Source organism: Heptranchias perlo, chromosome 4 (assembly GCF_035084215.1).
Source record: "Heptranchias perlo isolate sHepPer1 chromosome 4, sHepPer1.hap1, whole genome shotgun sequence".
NCBI lineage: Eukaryota > Metazoa > Chordata > Chondrichthyes > Hexanchiformes > Hexanchidae > Heptranchias > Heptranchias perlo.
In genome coordinates, this window is record NC_090328.1 from 118,455,234 (window position 1) to 118,475,316 (window position 20,083).

Below are 20,083 nucleotides of genomic sequence, written 5' to 3' on the forward strand. Positions count from 1 at the left end.
AGCCCCGACCTCAACCAATCTGCTGCTGAAACTCTCGTTGATGCCTTTGGCACCTCCAAACTCAACTGCTCCCATGCCCTTCTGGCCGGACTCCCATCCTCTGTGCTCTGTAAACTTCAGGACATTCAAAACTCTGTTACCCATATCCTATTCCACACCAAGTCCTGCTCACTCATCTCTCCTGTTCTTGCTGGCCAAGTTGGCTCCAGGTTCAACAATACCTCCAGTTTAAAATTCTCATCTTTGTGTTTAAATCCTTCATGACCTCGTCCCTTCCCTACCTCTATAACCTCCTCCAACCCACCTAGAACACACTGTTCCTCAGACTCTGGCCTCTTGTGTACTACCCATCTCCTTTCGCCCCACCATTGACAGCCGTGTCTTCAGTCGTCTTGGTCCCATGCTTTGGAATTCCCTCCCTAAACCCCTTTAAATAATATCTCTTCTACAACTCTCTTGAAAACCCACTTCTTTGACCAAGCTTTTGGTCACCCCTCTTAACAACTTTTTGGTTTGGTGTCCATTTTGTCTGATTACACCTCTGTGAAGCACCTTGGGATTTTTTTAAATGTTAATGGCACTTCATGAACGCAAGTTCATAAGAACATAACAATTTGGAGCAGGAGTAGGCCAATCGGCCCCTTGAGCTTGCTCCGCCATTCAATAAGATCATGGCTGATCTGATCCTAACCTCAAATCTAAATTCATGTCCAATTTCCTACCCGCTCCCCGTAATCTAGATTCCCTTTACTTCTAGGAAAGTGTCGATTTCTGTTTTAAATTTATTTAATGATATAGCTTCCACAGCTTTCTGGGGCAGCAAATTCCACAGACCTACTACCCTCTGAGTGAAGAAGTTTCTCCTCATCTCAGTTTTGAAAGAGCAGCCCCTTATTCTAAGATTATGCCCCCTAGTTCTAGTTTCACCCATCCTTGGGAACATCCTTACCGCATCCACCCGATCAAGCCCCTTCACAATCTTATATGTTTCAATGAGATCGCCTCTCATTCTTCTGAACTCCAATGAGTAGAGTCCCAATCTACTCAATCACTCCTCATATGTCCGCCCCCTCATCCCCAGGATTAACCGAGTGAACCTTCTTTGTACTGCCTCGAGAGCAAGTATGTCTTTTCTTTAAGTATGGAGACCAAAACTGTATGCAGTATTCCAGGTGCGGTCTCACCAATATCTTATATAACTGCAGCAATACCTCCCTGTTTTTATATTCTATCCCCCGAGCAATAAAAGCCAACATTCCGTTGGCCTTCTTGATCACTTGCTGCACCTGAATACTAACTTTTTGATCTTCTTGCACTAGGACCCCCAGATCCCTTTGTACTGCAGTACTTTCCAGTTTCTCGCCATTAAGATAATAACTTGCTCTCCGATTTTTCCTGCCAAAGTGCATAACCTCACATTTTCCAATATTGTATTGCATCTGCCAAATCTCTGCCCACTCGCCCAGCCTGTCTATATCCCCATGTAGGTTTTTTATGTCCTCCTCACTCCACTTTCCCTCCCATCTTTGTATCATCTGCAAACTTTGATACGTTACACTCGGTCCCCTCCTCCAAATCGTTAATATAGATTGTAAAGAGTTGGGGACCCAGCACCGACCCCTGCGGAACACCACTGGCTACTGGTTGCCAGTCCGAGAATGAACCATTTATCCCAACTCTCTGCTTCTTGATAGATAACCAATCCTCCACCCATGCCAGAATATTACCCCCAAGCCAGTGATTCTTTATCTTAAGCAATAATCTTTTATGTGGCACCTTGTCGAATGCCTTCTGGAAGTCTAAATACACTACGTCCACTGGTTCCCTTTTATCCACCCTGTACGTTATGTCCTCAAAGAGCGCAAGCAAATTTGTCAGACATGACTTCCCCTTCGTAAAGCCATGCTGACTTTGTCCTATTAAATTATGTTTATCTAAATGTTCCGCTACTGTCTCCTTAATAATAGATTCCAAAATTTTACCCACCACAGATGTTAGGCTAACTGGTCTATAATTTCCAGCCTTCTGCCTACTACCCTTTTTAAATAAGGGTGTTACATTAGCAGTTTTCCAATCTGCCGGGACCTTTGCCGAGTCCAGAGAATTTTGGAAAATTATTACCAAAGCATCCACAATCCCTACTGCCACTTCCCTCAAGACCCTAGGATGTAAGCCATCAGGTCCAGGGGATTTATCCGCCTTGAGTCCCATTATTTTACTGAGTACCAATTCCTTAGTGATTTTAATCGTATTTAGCTCCTCCCCCGCTAGAGCCCCCTGTTTGATTGTTAACTGAACTTTCAATCGAGCTAGCTAGTTTGCTATTAGTTCAATATACATTTTTAAAAGAAAGTTCCAGATGTGGAACTCTATCAAACATACTTATTCCTTCTTCCCTTACAGCAATTAGAAATAGTCAGCTTATCTATGCCAAACTGGCGTGGTCAAGAAAAGCTCTACCTGAAGCCCAACCCAATTGCTGACGATAATCCCTAATATCACATTTGTGATCGCGCACACAATGTTATTTTGATATGAAAGTAATACCAATGACATCACATCAACTCATCATAACCATAATTGGCATTTTTAATAAACTATTATTTTATAAGCAAATCATTGCAAATTAAATCAGGAAAGCAGTTGAAGATTTAACCATCAGAATACAAACATTTTTTTAAGAGAACAATTGTACACTTGCGTAACTGATATAGTTGTACATTTTCTTAAAACGGTATTTACCGTGCGCTGAAATAGTTGTGCATATTTGTCCAGTATTTATACATGCGTCTGGATCAAGGCTCCCATTCTCCATCTGCCGCTATCACCAATTGGTAAAAAAAAATATGTTTGAATTTTGTACAAGATTGTGTTATAAATAATTACTGATGCAAGAATACTCGGATAATAATTCAACCTGTAGCCAGAACTAAATATGGTAAGGAAGTTAGGCAATGGTCTTATTTTACAAAACCGTCCACTCTGGAGTCAGTTTGAATCTTATGCGTGACCTTGCTCATTCCTGGTAGAATTATATATATAAATACAGGCAGATAAGCCAACTGAAATAATGTCTGTAGACCGATGAGCCCACTGGTTCGATTTTTTTTAACGTAGTTAAAACACAGATCTTACAAAGGCACTTATTCCACAGCCGTGCAGATGAAGTAATTCTACGCCTCGTCTCTAGTCATTGGTTGGATGAAAATCCATCTGAATGCACGGCAAGAGTCCATAAAGATAACTGCCCACTTCCAAGAACTTTCCTTATTCGTGTGTAAAGGAGGTAGCTGAGATTTTAGGAAACACAAAATATTTAGTTTGCAAATGCTTTATTACTTTAAAGATAGCAGTGTTGAGAGTTGGTAGAAATCGTTATAATTAGATGAGATGATGTACTTAAAAAGTCGAAAACTGCCCAAGAATTAAAATATGCAAAAAAAAGGGACCACCCTTGGAACGACCAGTTTCAGAAGCACTTGCGATAAATGACAAATGGTCCACGCTCATCATAATCTCTCTTGCGAACCCAGAGTTGCTGGAAGGATTTGAGAGAAGCCATGATGGAGCCTCCAAGCCAAACGGAATACTTCCTCTCGGGTATGGAGAGGACGGTAGGGTTCATACCTCGTTCCATCTTGTTCATTTCTTTCTGCAAGCGGTCGGAGAAGCCGTCGAACAAGGTGGAGCCTCCACACAGGAGGATATTGCTGTACATGTCGTACTTCAGGTTGCTGTCGCACATGTCGAGGCTGTGCAAAGCCAAGGAATGGATCCCTGGCTCCTTGGAGCCGATCAAAGATGGGTTGAAAAGGGCCTCGGGGCACCTGAACCTCTCCTTCCCAATGGCGATGACATGGCCATCAGGAAGCTCGTACTCCACCAGGTACTCGTTGACATCAAGGTTCATGTCTTGCTCGAAGTTGACGGCCGTGTAGCAGCATTTCTTCTTGATGTCTTCCACGATGTGGAGACCCTTCTCCGTGAACCTGTTGCCCGCTTCGTTGAGGAGTTTGAGCAGGTAGTCATTGAGGTCCGAGCCCCCATAGTCAGCCCGGCCAGTCACATGAGGCATGTTGTAGCCCTCATGGACCGGGACCACATGGGTGACTCCATGCCCACACTCTACCACCAGACCGGTGGTGCGACCATAAGAGTAGAGAGAGAGGATGGATTGGTAGGCTATGTGCATGGCCGGCGTGCTGAAGGTCTCGAAGAGGAGCTCTGCCATCTTCTCCCTGTTGGTGGTGGGGCTGAGAGGAGGGTCTGCCACCATCACGGCGTGCTCCTCGGGCAGGATCCTCATGGCCTTGTGGAAGATGTGGGCCCAGATGGCCTCCACCCCCTCCCAGTCCACCACGATGCCGTGCCTCAGCGGCTTGACCAGCTTCAGCTTGGGCTCGGACTTGGCCAACTCGTCGCCCACGAAGTTCTCCTGGCGGTTGTCCCCGGTCTTGGCGCTCATCTGGATCGGCCTGCCCACCACCGAGGAGAGGACCACAGAGGGTCTGGGTTGGCCAGCGTACCCGGCCTTGCAGTAGCCCGTTCCCAGGTCAATCATCACCGACCTGATCTCCTTCAGCACCCTCCCTGGTTTCACGTCCATTGACTTGACGCTCTGGGACAACCTGGAGGTCGACTTTTGGGCTTTTGTGGATGGCGGTGGTGTCCCCGCCTTCTTGGGCAAGTAGGCTACTGGCTTGGTAACCATCCTCGTTTGTTTGGTTTCTTTACCCCTCCTGTAAACCTCAAACACACACACATACGCTCCAATGTCCAGACAGCGGCAGCTAGCGAGATACCAAAGTGGTTTTCTTGCACAAAGTTTAACCTTTTTGTCAGGTTGGCTGCCTGTCTCCAGGGAGACCAGATACAGGCCATTGCGAGGTCATCTCCCCCTCACACTCAGCTCCTTCAGTGACGAGTTAACATGCAATGACGCTGTTATACACCCAGTTTTAAATACACATTTCCCCATTTGCTCAAACCCAACCATATATGTGTCAGATGGAGATGTGGGTATCGATAGATACATGAGTGAATTAGGGTTGGATTTCCATCTGTTTCCGGTCTTTTTGTAGTGCGGATCTTTTGATTCACTGCCCTGGACTTTCATCAGTTTTAATTGCCCTTCAATGATTGTCCACGTTGTTCCAAGTGGTTTTTTGCAACTTAAAAAAAAATCGAATTATCCAATAATTTCAATTATGCACAATAAATAATATGGCAGAGGAGGAATTTAGTGATAAACTGAATTATGAATTAAGGGGAGGAGACAAAATACATCCATCAGTTTGACAACAGGATCGTTATTTTTAACAGAAATGCAGGTGGACAGTATCGAGGTATACTGCCAGTACCACTCTTCTCAGGGAAAGTCGAACTCTTGTGCACCCGAGGTCACTCCGTGAATCGCCCTGCACCTGAGCCTCTGATTGCTGGTGGAACTAATAACTTACAAAACAGCTGACAGGACAATAAACTATTTTCTAAACATTGGAAACTTAAAAGCAGTCCAGCAGACCGCCCAGGATGCTTTTTAAATTTTAAGATTGAAAAGTGGTGGTGTGATGTTGAAACTGTCTGAGACTATTTTATGGAGGTGAGGCAAAATGCTGACTGATTGGCTACAGTCATTCTATGCTACTGCAAAACATTGGAACTCCCCAATGGCTCAATTGATAATTAAATGTACTGTGATTTGTGGTATAGAACTACGCAGACCAGAAAGTTCTTTATTGTGTTTAATAATTCCATTGTCCAACATTCAGTACTAAATGAGCAGAAATTTCCTCCAACTAAATATTGGGAAGACCGAAGCCATTGTCTTTGGTCCCCGCTGCAAACTCCGTTCCCGAGCCCCCGACTCCATCCCTCTCCCTGGCCACTGTCTGAGGCTGAACCAGACCGTTCGTAACTTTGGCGTCCTGTTTGACCCTGAGATGAGCTTCCGACCACATATCCGCTCCATCATCCATCACCAAGACCGCCGACTTCCATCTCCGTAACTTTGCCCATCTCCACCCGTTCCTCAGCTCATCTGCTGCTGTTGAAACCCTCATCCATGCTTTTGTTACCTCTAGACTTGACTATTCCAATGCTGTCCTGGCAGGCCTCCCACCTTGCACCCTCTGTAAACTTGTGATTGGTATCATGAAATAAACTTTGGGCCATAATATGTGGAATAATTACCTCCTTCCCATATCTTTCTTTGTATGGTTGAGTTGCATTTCTATTTATTGTGTCAGTTGGTACAATGTATGTTTCCCTAATTGGGAACTTACAGAACATCCCTTTGATTACAGCTTCCTGATGATCTGTTCTTATATAAAGTAACTTGGAACATAAGAATTAAGTGCAGGAATAGGCCATACGGCCCCTCGAGCCTGCTCCACCATTCAATCAGATCACGGCTGATCTTCAACCTCAACTGCACTTTCCCGCCCGATCTCCTTATCCCTTGATTCCCCTAGAATCTAAAAATCTAGAGATCTCAGTCTTGAATATACTCAATGACTGAGCATCCACAGCCCTTTGGGGTAGAGAATTCCAAAGACTCACAACCATCTGAATGAAGAAATTCCTCCTCATCTCAGTCTTGAATGGCCGACCCCTTATCCTGTGTCACAGTTACCATGATGAATCATATAAAACGATTATCCATATATTTGAGAGAGGGTTTGTCTTTGGATTGGCTGAGTTTTTCACAAAAATTTGCAGGGCTATAGGGAAAGCACAGGGGAGTGGGACTAATTGGGCAGCTTCTCAAAGAGCTGGCACAGGCACGATGGGCCGAATGGCCTCCTTCTGTGTTGTATCATTCTATGATTCCATGAAATTAGTCCCCGTCTCAAACATGGTTTTTATTTTATGTTCCTCTGATATTTTTTTGCAATTTCACTGTTATTTCTGATGTAGGATATGTAGACAGTTAGACCCTGACATTCCTTGCTGTTTTAGGACTTTCTGGAGTGCAAAAGCTGCACAACTGCTCCCATGGAATTCTGGGGTTAAATCAGAGTAAACTTCCAAGCAGAAAAACTCTGAAATTTCTCCCTGGTCACCAAAAATAATTAGCAAAACTCTTTCACAGGCATGACGGGCCGAATGGCCTCCTTCTGTGCTGCGTGATTCTATGATTCTACGTATGAATTTCGGCAATTTCAATAAAATCACTCCAACAACATACCAATAGTGATTTTAACATTAAGAGTAAACAAAACAAGATTGAGCAAGAATGAAAACTGGGGAGGTTTGATGTATCTAAAAATGGCATTAACATTCACTTTAAAAACCACATTATAAATATAAAATTGCGCAATAGTGTGCAATCACAAGGTGAGACGGGCCCATTTTAACATTCATACAAAAGCAAGATACTGCGGTTGCTGGAAATCTGAAATAAAAACAGAAAATGCTGGAATAGCTCAGCAAGTGAGGCAGCGTCTGTGGAGAAAGAAAGAGAGATAACGTTTCAGGTCGATGACCTTTCATTATCTGATGAGGGGTCTTTGACCTGAAACGTTGACTCTGTTTCTTTCTCCACAGATGCTGCCTCACTTGCTGAGCTTTTCCAGCATTTTCTGTTTTTATTTCATTTTAACATTGGCTGATTTGCCATGATTTGCCACCGTGATAAATTCCTGATTCTCAGATGGGGGGGCGGGGGTGCAGAGGTCAGCCACTTCTGAGGGAGGAAACAAGTCAACCAGCACAGATCTCACACACCTTATTACAAGAGTATCATTGGCGGAATACTTGCCTGAACTCTCTGTAAGGTACCAGAGAGCTTCAGAGAAAAATTTAAATGTGAATTTTTAAAAATGGGCAGTGTTGCAACATAATAACAGCCACTGCACTTCAAATTAATTTATCGTATATAAAAACACTTTTTATGAGCCATGATGAGGTGTTACATAAATGCAAATGTTTCTTTTTTTAATAAATTAGTATTGATACAAAAAAATCAAAAGCAACTACAGTTATTATGAAACAAAGTAGTCTTAATTACAACAGTAAATCAAATAAATAGATGCCTGGAAACTTAAATCAAATTGTAATATACCCACAGACATAGAAAAGTCTAGTGTTTAATTCTTTCTGACCAGAGAAATTTACTTAATGAATAAATTGAAAATATTTCATTTTCGGAAGTGAAATTTGCAAGAGTGCATGGGAGTGAGTTTCATACGAGAACTGAAATATTGCAAAGGTGCAGCTCATCTTGTTCCTCAGATTTTAGAGTCAAGGTACCCTGTTGGAGCAAAGAAGAAAACAGAACAAGGTATCGGATAGACCATGTGCACTTTCCTGCCGTGAACGCATGCAGTGTTCTGAGGGATAGACCACCACAGACGAGCCTTCAAGAAGACAAAACAGCAGAATTATAGAAGGTAAGTGTTTTTATGGATAACACTTAGTCCATGCGATCTCATGGTCTGGTTTCGATTGCCTGAGGGGGTCGGAGAGGAATTTTCCAGAGTATTTTTCCCCTTATTGGCCCTGGGGTTTTTTCTCTTTTTTTGCCTCTCCCAGAGATTACATGACTGCGGGGAGGTGTGGGGAGAAGAAGTGTTTAGTCAGGATGCTCCGGCCATCATGAGGTATGGGACAGACTTGATGGACCAGCTGGTCTTTTCCTGCCCATCAATTTCATATGTTCGTAATTCCTCCTGGCTCTCAAACATAATCACGTGAAACCCCAGGATGTAAGAGTAACCTATAACCCACACTATTCAACTTTGTTGAATTCCACAGATGGTACACCCATCATCCCAGTAGCACGACAACCATTCTGTTCCATAAAGCATTCGGTTCTCTCTGACGATCCTTCCTCTTATAGCCTTCAATCCCATTCTTAACCAGCTGTTTATCCAGCTGGAACTGGGGTTGAAATCTCACACTGGAAAAAAGTGCTCATGTAAGATTTTCCTGTATGTACACTGGAACAAAGTTGTTAACCTGTGCACGCCAACCTGGGAAACTAACAAAAGCCGATTAACAGTTTCAAAAAGGCTGACAACTCCAAAACAGCCCTGGATAGAGGCCTTTAACATAACTAGACTGAAAGCAGAGTGGGGCAAGGGCTTGTCTCACTTATCGTACCTTAAGTTGCAGGTATATTCAACAGTCCATCACTTATATAGTAGAAGATTGGAGCAAAAACTGTCGTGATTCTCCCTAATTTGTTGTACAAAATTGTGGATATATATTGTACTTGCTGTTGGCACAGCTTGTTGTTAAATTGTTAATATGATTGTTACTGTGACATGAGGCACTAATCCCCTCCCACACTGTTTAAGAAAGAGCTCGTCTTCTCCCCCCTCAACACCCACTTTACTCCACAATGCTTCTCCCCCTCCTCCTCAGCTCACACTGACACTCTTAACCTACTTCCATCCAGTTCGCACTGGTGGTCTTCTTGCCCCTCTTCTCAGTTGAACATATCTCCCTCCACCCTCCACACTCGCATCCCCCACCACCTTCCAATTCAACTGGCAATCTTTTCCTGCTGAAGTTTTATGAATATGAATTTTGAGGCAATCAAGTGCAAGGATGATGTATGCTTTGTGTATCAAATGTGATGCTTGAAGTAGATCAGAGGTGCATGCAAGATACAAGACTATGTTTATAAAATATATGATTAATATTCTTCAATTTAGAACATACAAGAAAGAACTTGCATTTATATTACAACTTTTGTGTCCCTGGGATGTCCCAAAGCATTTCACAGCCAGTGAATTACTTTTGAAGTGGTACATATGCCAATACACAAAACAAGGTCCCACAAATGGCAATGAGATACATGACTGATTAATTTGTTTTGATGGTGTTGGTTGAGAGATATATGATGGCCCAGACACCAAAAGAACTACCCTTCTCTTTTTCAAATCGTGCCATGGGATCGTTTATGTCCACCTATACGGGGCCTCGGTTCAACGTCTCATCAGGAGGAGTCCAACACTGCAGCACTCCCTCAGTACCGCACTGGAGTGGCAGCCTAGATTATGAGTGCAAGTTTCTGGAACCAACAACCTTCTGACTCAAAGGTGATAAATAGACTACACAATGACCAGCAGTGAGATATTACATACATAGAATTTCATAGAATGTACACCACAGAAACAGGCCATTTGGCCCAACTGGTCTATGCCCACAGGAGTCTCCTCCCACCTCTCTTCATCTCACCCTATCAGCATATCCTTCTATTCCTTTCTCCCTCATGTACTTATCTAGCTTCCCCTTAAATGCATCTATGCTATTCGCCTCAACCACTACTCCATATGGTAGCAAGTTCCACATTCTAACTACTCTCTGGGTAAAGAAGTTTCTCCTGAATTCCTTATTAGATTTATGAGTGACTATCTTATATTTATGGCCCCAATTTTGGATTCGCCCACATGGAGACACCTTCCCCACATCTACCCTGTCAAACCCTTTGATAATTTTAAAAACCTCAATTAGGTCACCTCTCAGCGTTCTCTTCTCTAGAGAAAAGAGCCCCAGCCTGTTCAGTCGTTCCCGATAGTTATAACTTCTCTGATCTGGCATCATCCTTGTAAATTTTTTTGCACTTTCTCCAATGTCTCTATATCCTTTTTGTAATATGGAGATCAGGACTGTACGCAGTACTTCAAGTGTGGTTTAACCAAGATTATATGATAAACAGTTCCATCCATGAGACTAAACTCAAGTTGTGAATAACAATCTAGTCATTTTCACTTATCCGTTTTTATCATTGCTAATCATAAACTACTACTACTTATTACGTAGCAACTTTAACACAATAAAACATCCCCGAACACTTCACAGAGGTGAAAATAACAAGACATTGATTAATGGTAGGAGAAGAGTTAAGGGTGGTGACCGAAGGAATGATGAAGCAGGTACGGTTTGGGGAGGTTTTTGGAGGGGGTGGGGGATAAGATGACAAGGTGGGGGTGATGAGAGAATTTCGACGTGTTGGGCTGAGAGGGACGAGATCTCTGTGGCCAAAAGTGGAGCAGTGGGAGAAGGAGATTGCACAGGTGGCCAAAGTCAGAAGGGTGAAGAGCGAATGCTGGACTACTGGATTGAGCAAGTTTGCAGAGATAGGGAAGGGCAAGCCAAGGAAGGATTTGTAGATGAGGACAAGGATTTTAAAAATGGATGTGTTGGGAGATGGAGAGCCAATGAAGGTTGGTGAGGATAAGAGTTAATAGGGGAATGGAACTTAGTGCAGGATAGGATTCAACATGTTTTCAACAAGTTCGAAATTGTGAAGGACAGAATGTGGGAGTCCATCAAGGAGTGATTCAGAGTAACTAAGTCTGGAGGTGATAAGATTGGGGGGAAAGGAGGTTGAGGTAGGGGTTGAAGTGGCGATGTTTCAAAGGTAGAAGTAGGAGGTCTTGGCTAGGTGGCGGGGTTTGAAGCTCAGCTCATGATCAAACAAGCCATTAAGGTTGTTCACTGTTGGTCTGATCCTGAGCAAGTAGCCAGGGAAAGGGATGGAAACAGGGGCTCAGGTGTGGAGATTGTGACAGTACACTCTTCACAAAGGACACCCAATAAGGGGTGTAGCATTTGCACATCTGTGTTGTTTTTATTTACAAGTCATTATAACACACAAAAATAGTCAGATGACGATATTGAAATAGTGTATACTACATAAATCAACTCACTGCTTGGCAGTAATATGCATATTACACACTCTTAGAATTCATTTTCCTCACAACAACAACTTGCATTTATATAGCACCTTTAACGTAGTAAAACGTCCCAAGGCGCTTCACAGGAGCGATTATCAGAGAAAATTTGACACTGTGCCACATAGGAGATATTAGGACAGGTGACCAAAAACTTGGTCAAAGAGGTAGGTTTTAAGGAGTGTCTTAAAGGATGGGAGAGAGATAGAAAGGTGGAGAGGTTTAGGAAGGGAATTCCAGAGCTTATGGAGGGGCGAAGGAAGTCGGGGATGCGCAAGAGGCCAGAGTTGAAGGTGCCCAGAGATCTCGGAGGGTCGTAGGGCTGGAGGAGGTTAGGGAGGGGCGAGGCCAAGGAGGGATTTGAACACATGGATAAAAATACCAAAAAAAGGCAAAATCTTACATGCTGTAATGCAATTTATCAGAGCAACATTTATCCAAATTGACTCTTTGACTGGACTTCCCAGCATACCATGTATGTCTAATCATTTCATTACACGTTATAACAACTTCCACTCTGAATTAATATGATTTAGCATAGTGCAACATTGCAATCAACACATAATCAGTTATATGAGTTTTTTGGTTAACCAGACTGATTGGATAAATGATATCTCATAGAGTAAAAAGAGGAAGTTTTGACTGCTATGTTATTTCGCCTCTCTATAACCGGAATTCTGCTAAAATGTGCACAGGCATGATGGGACAAATGGCCTCCTTCTGTGTTGTATGATTCTTTGATATGCTTTAAGGAATGTTACTTACTCTTAATTTTTCCTAATTTTTGTTTACCTTTGGGACAGTTTTCCAATCTTTAGCATTTCTGGCACTGAAGGAAGGAAAACTGTGGGTGATTTTCTCCTGAATTTCCAATATAGGTGCGTGAAGTTCTCTGCCAGGAGCACCATTGAGTTACATCGGAACTACAGCACAGAAACAGGCCATTTGGCCCAACTGGTCTATTCCAGCGTGTTAATGCTCCACACGAGCCTCCTCCCTCCCTACTTCATCTCACCCTATCAGGGTATCCCTTCTATTTCTTTCTCCCTCATGTACTTATCTAGCTTCCCCTTAAATGCATCTATATTATTCGCCTCAACTACTCCATGTGGTAGCGAGTTCCACATTCTAACCACTCTTTGGGTAAAGAAGTTTCTCCTGAATTCCTTATTGGATTTATTAGTGACTATTTTATATTTATCTCTAATGCATATTCTCTAGTTTTGGACTCCCCCACAAGTGGAAACACTTTCTCTACGTCTACCCTATCAAACCCTTTCATTATCTTAAAGACCTCTACCAGGTCACCCCTCAGCCTTCTCTTTTCTAGAGAAAAGACCTCCAGCCTGTTCAGCCTTTCCTGATAAGTATATCCTCTCAGTTCTGGTATCATCCTTGTGAATCTTTTTTGCACCTTCTCCAATTCTTCTATATTCTTATAGATGAAATGACTCCGTCCTCTCCTGAATGGTGGCAATGATATGGTACATGCACAAGTGGTCCTCGTTTACCTCACCTGGGAGGCTACTTTTTTACATGTGAGCCTGACAGTGATTGCCATCAGGTCATTCAACCATGGAGGACAACACAGCTGCACCTATTCCTAATGTTTCAAACCAGGAGTCACTGAATTTCAATTAGGAACAGAAAATCTGGCTCATCAACTTCAGCACCTGAGACGGGCAATAAAGTGGACACAGTCGGTGCTGCGCTACGAGCTACTATGGAGAAACTAAACCCTCACAAGTAAGAAAGAACTTGCATTTATATAGCGCCTTTCACGACCTCAGGACGTCCCAAAGCGCTTTACAGCCAATGAAGTACAGTTAATGTTGTAATGTGGGAAACGTGGCAGCCAATTTGTGCACAGCAAGTTCCCACAAACAGCAATGTGATAATGACCAGATAATTTGTTTTTAATAAATGGGACAAATAAGAACATAAGAACATAAGAAATAGGAGCAGGAGTAGGCCAATCGGCCCCTCGAGCCTGCTTCGCCATTCAATAAGATCATGGCTGTTGGAGACCTCCCCTGCTCTTCTTCAAAATGGTGGCCACGGGAACATTTACAGCCTTGGTTTAACGTCTCATTGGAAAGACAGCACCTCTGACAGTGCAGCACTCCCTCGGTACGGCACTGAAGTGTCAGCCTAGATTCTGTGCTCAAGTCTCTGGAGCAGGACTGTGAACCTACAACCTTCTGACTCAGAGGTAAGAGTGCTACCCACTGAGCCATGGGTGACACCACAGTCGTAGCAGCCAACTGAGATCGGCCAATTCACATTGGGCTGGGATAGAACCTAAGGCCTTTCTGGTCTGACACCATATGGTTTATTTACTCAATGAGTCAATGAGCCTTTTTCTAATTTTTAGAACAATTAAAGTAAACTGTAATGAAATACTACAATAAATGATGAATAGTTAAACCCACTAAAAGAGTCCAAATTCTGTATTTAAATCAGCATCAATGGGTACTGCCAGAAGAAGAGCAAACATTTAACTGATATATAGACCGTCCAGACAGTGAGCAGAACACCTGGCTGTGTAATGTTCTGAGCATCATCCATACCAGGCAGACCCAAAGCAATTTTTGGCCTGAAGCTCCAAAATCAACAAAACCCAATGGGATTCCATGTGATAAAGACACCTACTCTAATTCTAACCACATTTACATTCAATTATCACACGGATTATATGACTTTATTGTGTTTCCATAGTTTTAAGCCTGTTTTTTTTTTGGTTCTCCGATTAAATTAAGTTACATTCAAACGGTGGAAATCAGCAAAGCGTTTTTTTTTTAAAAAAAAGACACACGTGTTTAAAACAGCTTCAGAAACATTTTCGATAGATAGCTAACGGTCCGCGCTCGTCGTAATCCTTTTTGCTAACCCAAAGTTGCTGGAAGGATTTGAGACAGGACAGGATTGAGCCTCCGTACCAGACTGAATATTTCCTCTCAGGAATTGCTTGGACTTGCGGGTTCATATCGTGTGCCAGTCTCCTCAATTCTTTCTGGAAACGAACGCGGAAACCAGAAAACATGGTTGAGCCCCCACAGAGGAGGATGTTCTTGTACATTTCCTCCAGTAGGCTACTGTCACACTTATTCATGATGTTCAGAGCTAATGTATGGAGGCCAGCCTCTCTAGAACCCATGAGTGATGGGTTGAAAAGTGCTTCAGGGCACTTGATTCTCTCCTTACCTATTACAACCACTTTGCCATCAGGCAGCTCATAATGTACTGCACACTCCTTGGCCTCGCCACGCATCTCTGCATCAAAGTCAACAGCAGCGCAGCAGTACTCCTGCTTGATGTGCTCCACGATGTGATACTCGTTCGCGGTTAACTTGTACCCGTTCTGGTTGATGAGCCTCATCAGGTGTTTGGTTAAGTCACCGCCCCCGTAGTCAACGATTCCGGTGATGTGGGGCATGATGTAGCCTTCGTGGATGGGGACCACGCAGGAGGACCCGTGGCCACTTTCCACCACCAACCCAGTGGTGCACCCATAGGCGTATATGGAGAGCAGGGACTGCCTGGTGATGTGTATGGCCGGGATGCTGAAGCTCTCAAAGAGGAGCTCGGCCATCCTCTCCCGGTTGGTGACTGGGCTGAGGGGCGGGTCGGCCACCATCACGGCGTGGTCGTCGGGACGGACCTTCAGTTCCTTCTCGAAGATGTAGGACAGGATGGCCTCGGCGCCGTTCCAGTCCACCACGATCCCGTGCCTCAGGGGGTTGATGAGCCTCAGGTCCATGGGGGCGGTCAGCTCGCTGCCCACGAAGTTCTCCTGGCGGTTGTCCCCGGTCTTGGCGCTACGCTGGATCGGCCTGCCCACGATGGAAGAGACGGTCACCAAAGGCTTGGGTTGACCAGCGAACCCCGCCTTGAAGTAGCCCGTCCCCAGGTCAATCATCAGTGCCCTGACCTCCTTCACCAACCTCCCCGAGTTGGCCATCTGGCTGTCCATTGAGGTGAAGGAGGTCATCCTGGGTTCTGATTTCACCGATTGAGTGGTGGTTGAGGGGAATTTTCTGCAGAGAACTGCCATTGGTAAGGGACATTTCCTAATATGTAAACTTGATGACTTCATCGCTGTCCTGTTTGATTATTTCCCTTCGACTATAGACCACCCTCTTCGGTGGCCACCTTTGGTTGTTAGATGGGATAACAATGCTGTTTCTCTCCCGATTATTACCTTTTATAGCCCTGTCGTTGCTGTTACTATGGGCGTCAGACAGGGGGGGCATTATCAAGTCATATTACACGTTGAACTGAGTCTCCTTCTGTCCACAACCTGTTGGTTTAGTGATGAATTAAGCAGGTGACGTGCCAGCGAGGAGTAGTGCTTTTACCAGTTGTCCCATCATGTAGTCGGAAGCCAGGAACTGCCCCACACCACACAAGTTGAACACAATACTTATTGTCCACACTAGTTTTGAGATAGTAAATATCTAAACTTAATGAGGGCAGGAATATATTAGAATTGCTGAAGATGACTCAGTCCAAGGAATTTACCGCAGATCTGCGTGGAATAGGAGCTTCATATTATTTTGTTCCCCAGTTGGGTGGTTGGGGAGAGGGAGGAATCTTTGAAACAATTTTGAGAGCTCTAATGGTTGGGCATTTGGAGGATATAACAGTACTATGACGCTGGATTCAGGAGAAGGGAAGTGATGTTGAACTAACTTGCTGGACATAGTGGATAAGAGGATTGCAGTTGCTGTATACAGGACTTTCAGAAAGTTTTTGACAAGGATTACATCCACAATTAACAGTTAAGGTAAGTAAGATAGAAATACTTGTATTTATACAGCGCCTTTCACAACCTCAGGATGTCCCAAAGCACTTTACAGCCAATGAGGTACTTATTGAAGTGTAGCCACTGTTGTAATGTAGGAAAGGCAGCAGCCAATTTGCACACAGGAAGATCCCACGAACAGCATTGTGATAATGACCAGATCATCTGCTTTTTTTTAAAGTGATGTTGGTTGAGGGATAAATACTGGCCCAGGACACTGGGCAGAACTCCCCTGCTCTTCTTCGAAATAGTGCCATAGAATAGCAGTCACAGAATAGCAAATAAATGTGATACTAATTAGTTTTAAAAACAGGAAACAGAGGATGGCATAAATGCCAACCTTTGAGTCTGAAAAGTAGTTACAAATGAGATGAACTGGTCTTGGGGCACTTGATATTTTGAATATATTAATGACTTTGGATGTGTATTGCATGTATTATCTTGAAATTTGCAGGAAGCAGAGCAAACAAAAGGGAACAACACAACCAGATTCATATTTACACTGGTTATATTGTTTTGCGAGGAGCTCAGAACATTCCTTTGTCACCAAGAAACCATCTGTTCAACTGCACCCGCAGCCTCCCACTTTGTTCACCACCCCAAACTTCCCTCTGGCAGCTTTGAACTCCTACCTCTCTATTGTTTTTTCCTCCCATCTCCCCCATGCCCTTTATGAGCTCATCTTGTCCATGGGACCCACATCCTTCTCCCTTGACTCCATTCCCACTAAACTGATGACCCAACTTCACTTCCTGGCTGCCATTGTAAATAGTTCTCTCTCCTCAGTTACTGCCCACCCCTCCCTTTCAAAACTGCTGTCATTGACCCTTCCTCAGAAAACCACACCCATGGCCCCTCTGTCCTTCAAACTACTGACCCGCTTCCAAACTCCCTTTCCTCTCCAAAATTGTTGAGTGTCTTTTTGCCTCTTAGATCTGTGCCATTCTCTCTTGCCACCCTGTTTGAATCTCTCTAATCAGGTTTCTGCTCCTCCTGCAGCCCTGAAATGGCCCTAACCAAAATTATAAATGACATTGTGTGTGACAGTGATGCTTTATCTCCTCATCCTCCTTGAGGTCTGCAGCCTTTGGCGTGGTTTGACCACACCATCCTCCTCTATTGCTTCTCCTCTCTTATTCAGCTCGGTGGAACTATCCTCACTTGGTTCCATTTCAACGAACAGCTTCTCTTCCCACTCCTGCACCACCACATTGCGATGCCTACCTACCACTGAAATCCTCCTCCGTGCCATTGTCACCTCTAAACCTGACTATTTCAAAGCTCTCCTGGCTAGCTTTCCATCCTCCACAAACTTCAGCTCACCCAAAACTCTGTTGCCTGTATTCTATCCTGCACCAAATCCTGCTTGCCCATCACCTCATCCTCACCACCCCCACTGCCTGAGATTTTACAATTCTCTACCTGACTCCTCCCCATCTTTAGCCAGTGCTACAACCACATCACCCTCCCTCCCTCCCTCTGAAACTCTCCATTTCTCTGACTCCAGCCTCTTGTGCAACCCCCTTTTTTCACTGTTATAGGCAACCCCATCTGCAGGCACCTGGGTCCCACACTCTGGACCCTAAACCCATCCACCTTCCTCTAAAACCCTCAAAATTTTGACCATGCTTTTGGTAACCCCTCCTACTATCTCCTTATTTGGCTCGGTATCCATTTTTTTCCCCTTACACCCTCTGTGAAACACCTTGGGAGGTTGTTCTCTGTTAAAAGACACTTTATAAATGCAAATTGTTATTGGAAAGGTAACTGGATCAATTGGGTGCCAGAGTTAAATCTGGATAAGTATAAAACCATAAGTATGGCAACAAGGAAAACATAAGAGTATTAAATGAAACTCTTGCAGAGAAATGATCAGAAAACAAGTCGATGGGTTATGATGATAAATTCATGAAACTGCGAGTCTAAAGAGTGAACGTCAGGCGGCAGTTTGGCTGTGGAGAGCATCACAGTTGCACTCAGGATTAGGAATCCTGGCCCAGGGCCAATTGCAGTGCTTCAACTGCTGCCCCAGCTGCAATCAGCTAACTTAGGAAGCATAGACCTTTCTGCTCTGTATGGTGTAGTGCAACAATTGACAGTTCCTTTAACCATTAGGTTACTGGGGAAGCTTAGAATGTCAATACCTAAATCAGCAGATGCTTTTTATGAATGCACTTTTAATAAAACAAATATATCCTCAAATTCAGAAAATTAGAATTTGTTTTGAAAATTTACCTTTTGTAATTAAATTAACACACAAATTAGATTCAATTATCAATTCATACCATTTCCCTTTTAACATAATACAATACTGTCCAAGTTTCAGATCCAGTTTTCTCTATGAATAACCATGAGTCCTAATAACCCTCTAAATTTTATCCAAATTACATTTTTTATTAATGCAACAATCGTACTCTACACTATTTCGTAATTAGCAATAATGTGGAAAAGTTACTGGAACCATAAGTTTACTGGAACCATAAGGTTGGAACTCCCCACTCTGTGCACAAGCTCAACCTGATGGCTTCCATCCTAGGGTCTTGAGGGAAGTGGCAGTAGGGATTGTGGATGCTTTGGTGATAGTTTTCCAAAATTCCCTGGACTCAGGAGAGGTCCCGGCAGATTGGAAAACTGCTAATGTAACACCGTTATTTAAAAAGGGTAGTAGGTAGAAGGCTGGAAATTATAGGCCAGTTAGCTTAACATCTGTGGTGGGTAAAATTTTGGAGTCTATTATTAAGGAGACAGTAACGGAACATTTAGATAAGCATAATTTAATAGGACAAAGTCAGCATGGCTTTATGAAGGGGAAGTCATGTCTGACAAATTTGCTTGAGTTCTTCGAGGATATAACGTATAGGGTGGATAAAGGGGAACCAGTGGACGTAGTGTATTTAGACTTCCAGAAGGCATTCAACAAGGTGCCACATAAAAGATTATTACTTAAGATAAAAAATCACGGGATTGGGGGTAATATTCTGGCATGGGTGGAGGATTGGTTATCAAACAGGAAGCAGAGAGTTGGGATAAATGGTTCATTTTCGGACTGGCAACCAGTAACCAGTGGTGTTCCACAGGGGTCGGTGCTGGGTCCCCAACTCTTTACAATCTATATTAACGATTTGGAGGAGGGGACCGAGTGCAACATATCAAAATTTGCAGATGATACAAAGATGGGAGGGAAAGTAGAGAGTGAGGAGGACATAAAAAACCTGCAAGAGGATATAGACAGGCTGGGTGAGTGGGCGGAGATTTGGCAGATGCAATATAATATTGGAAAATGTGAGGTTATGCACTTTGGCAGGAAAAATCAGAGAGCAAGTTATTTTCTTAATGGCGAGAGACTGGAAAGTACTGCAGTACAAAGGGATCTGGGGGTCCTAGTGCAAGAAAATCAAAAAGTTGGTATGCAGGTGCAGCAGGTGATCAAGAAAGCCAACGGAATGTTGGCTTTTATTGCTAGGGGGATAGAATATAAAAACAAGGAGGTATTGCTGCAGTTATATAAGGTATTGGTGAGACCGCACCTGGAATACTGCATACAGTTTTGGTCTCCATACTTAAGAAAAGACATACTTGCTCTCGAGGCAGT

General features: G+C 43.5%; 2 protein-coding genes across 2 annotated transcripts; both read right to left on the reverse strand.

Annotated features, from left to right (window-relative positions):
* Positions 1–3,469: 3,469 nt before the first annotated feature.
* LOC137320586 (actin-like protein 7B) lies at positions 3,470–4,711 on the reverse strand. The gene has a single exon (XM_067982269.1). The coding sequence runs from the start codon at positions 4,709–4,711 to the stop codon at positions 3,470–3,472; it is 1,242 nt and encodes a 413-aa protein (XP_067838370.1).
* Positions 4,712–14,517: 9,806 nt separating this feature from the next.
* Positions 14,518–15,783, reverse strand: LOC137320588 (actin-like protein 7B). The gene has a single exon (XM_067982270.1). The coding sequence runs from the start codon at positions 15,781–15,783 to the stop codon at positions 14,518–14,520; it is 1,266 nt and encodes a 421-aa protein (XP_067838371.1).
* Between the last annotated feature and the right edge of the window lie 4,300 nt (positions 15,784–20,083).

Bases quoted from the DNA above. Each gene is read 5' to 3' on its own strand.
- LOC137320586 (XM_067982269.1), bottom strand. From the start codon at position 4,711: ATGGTTACCAAGCCAGTAGCCTACTTGCCCAAGAAGGCGGGGACACCA.
- LOC137320588 (XM_067982270.1), bottom strand. From the start codon at position 15,783: ATGAAGTCATCAAGTTTACATATTAGGAAATGTCCCTTACCAATGGCA.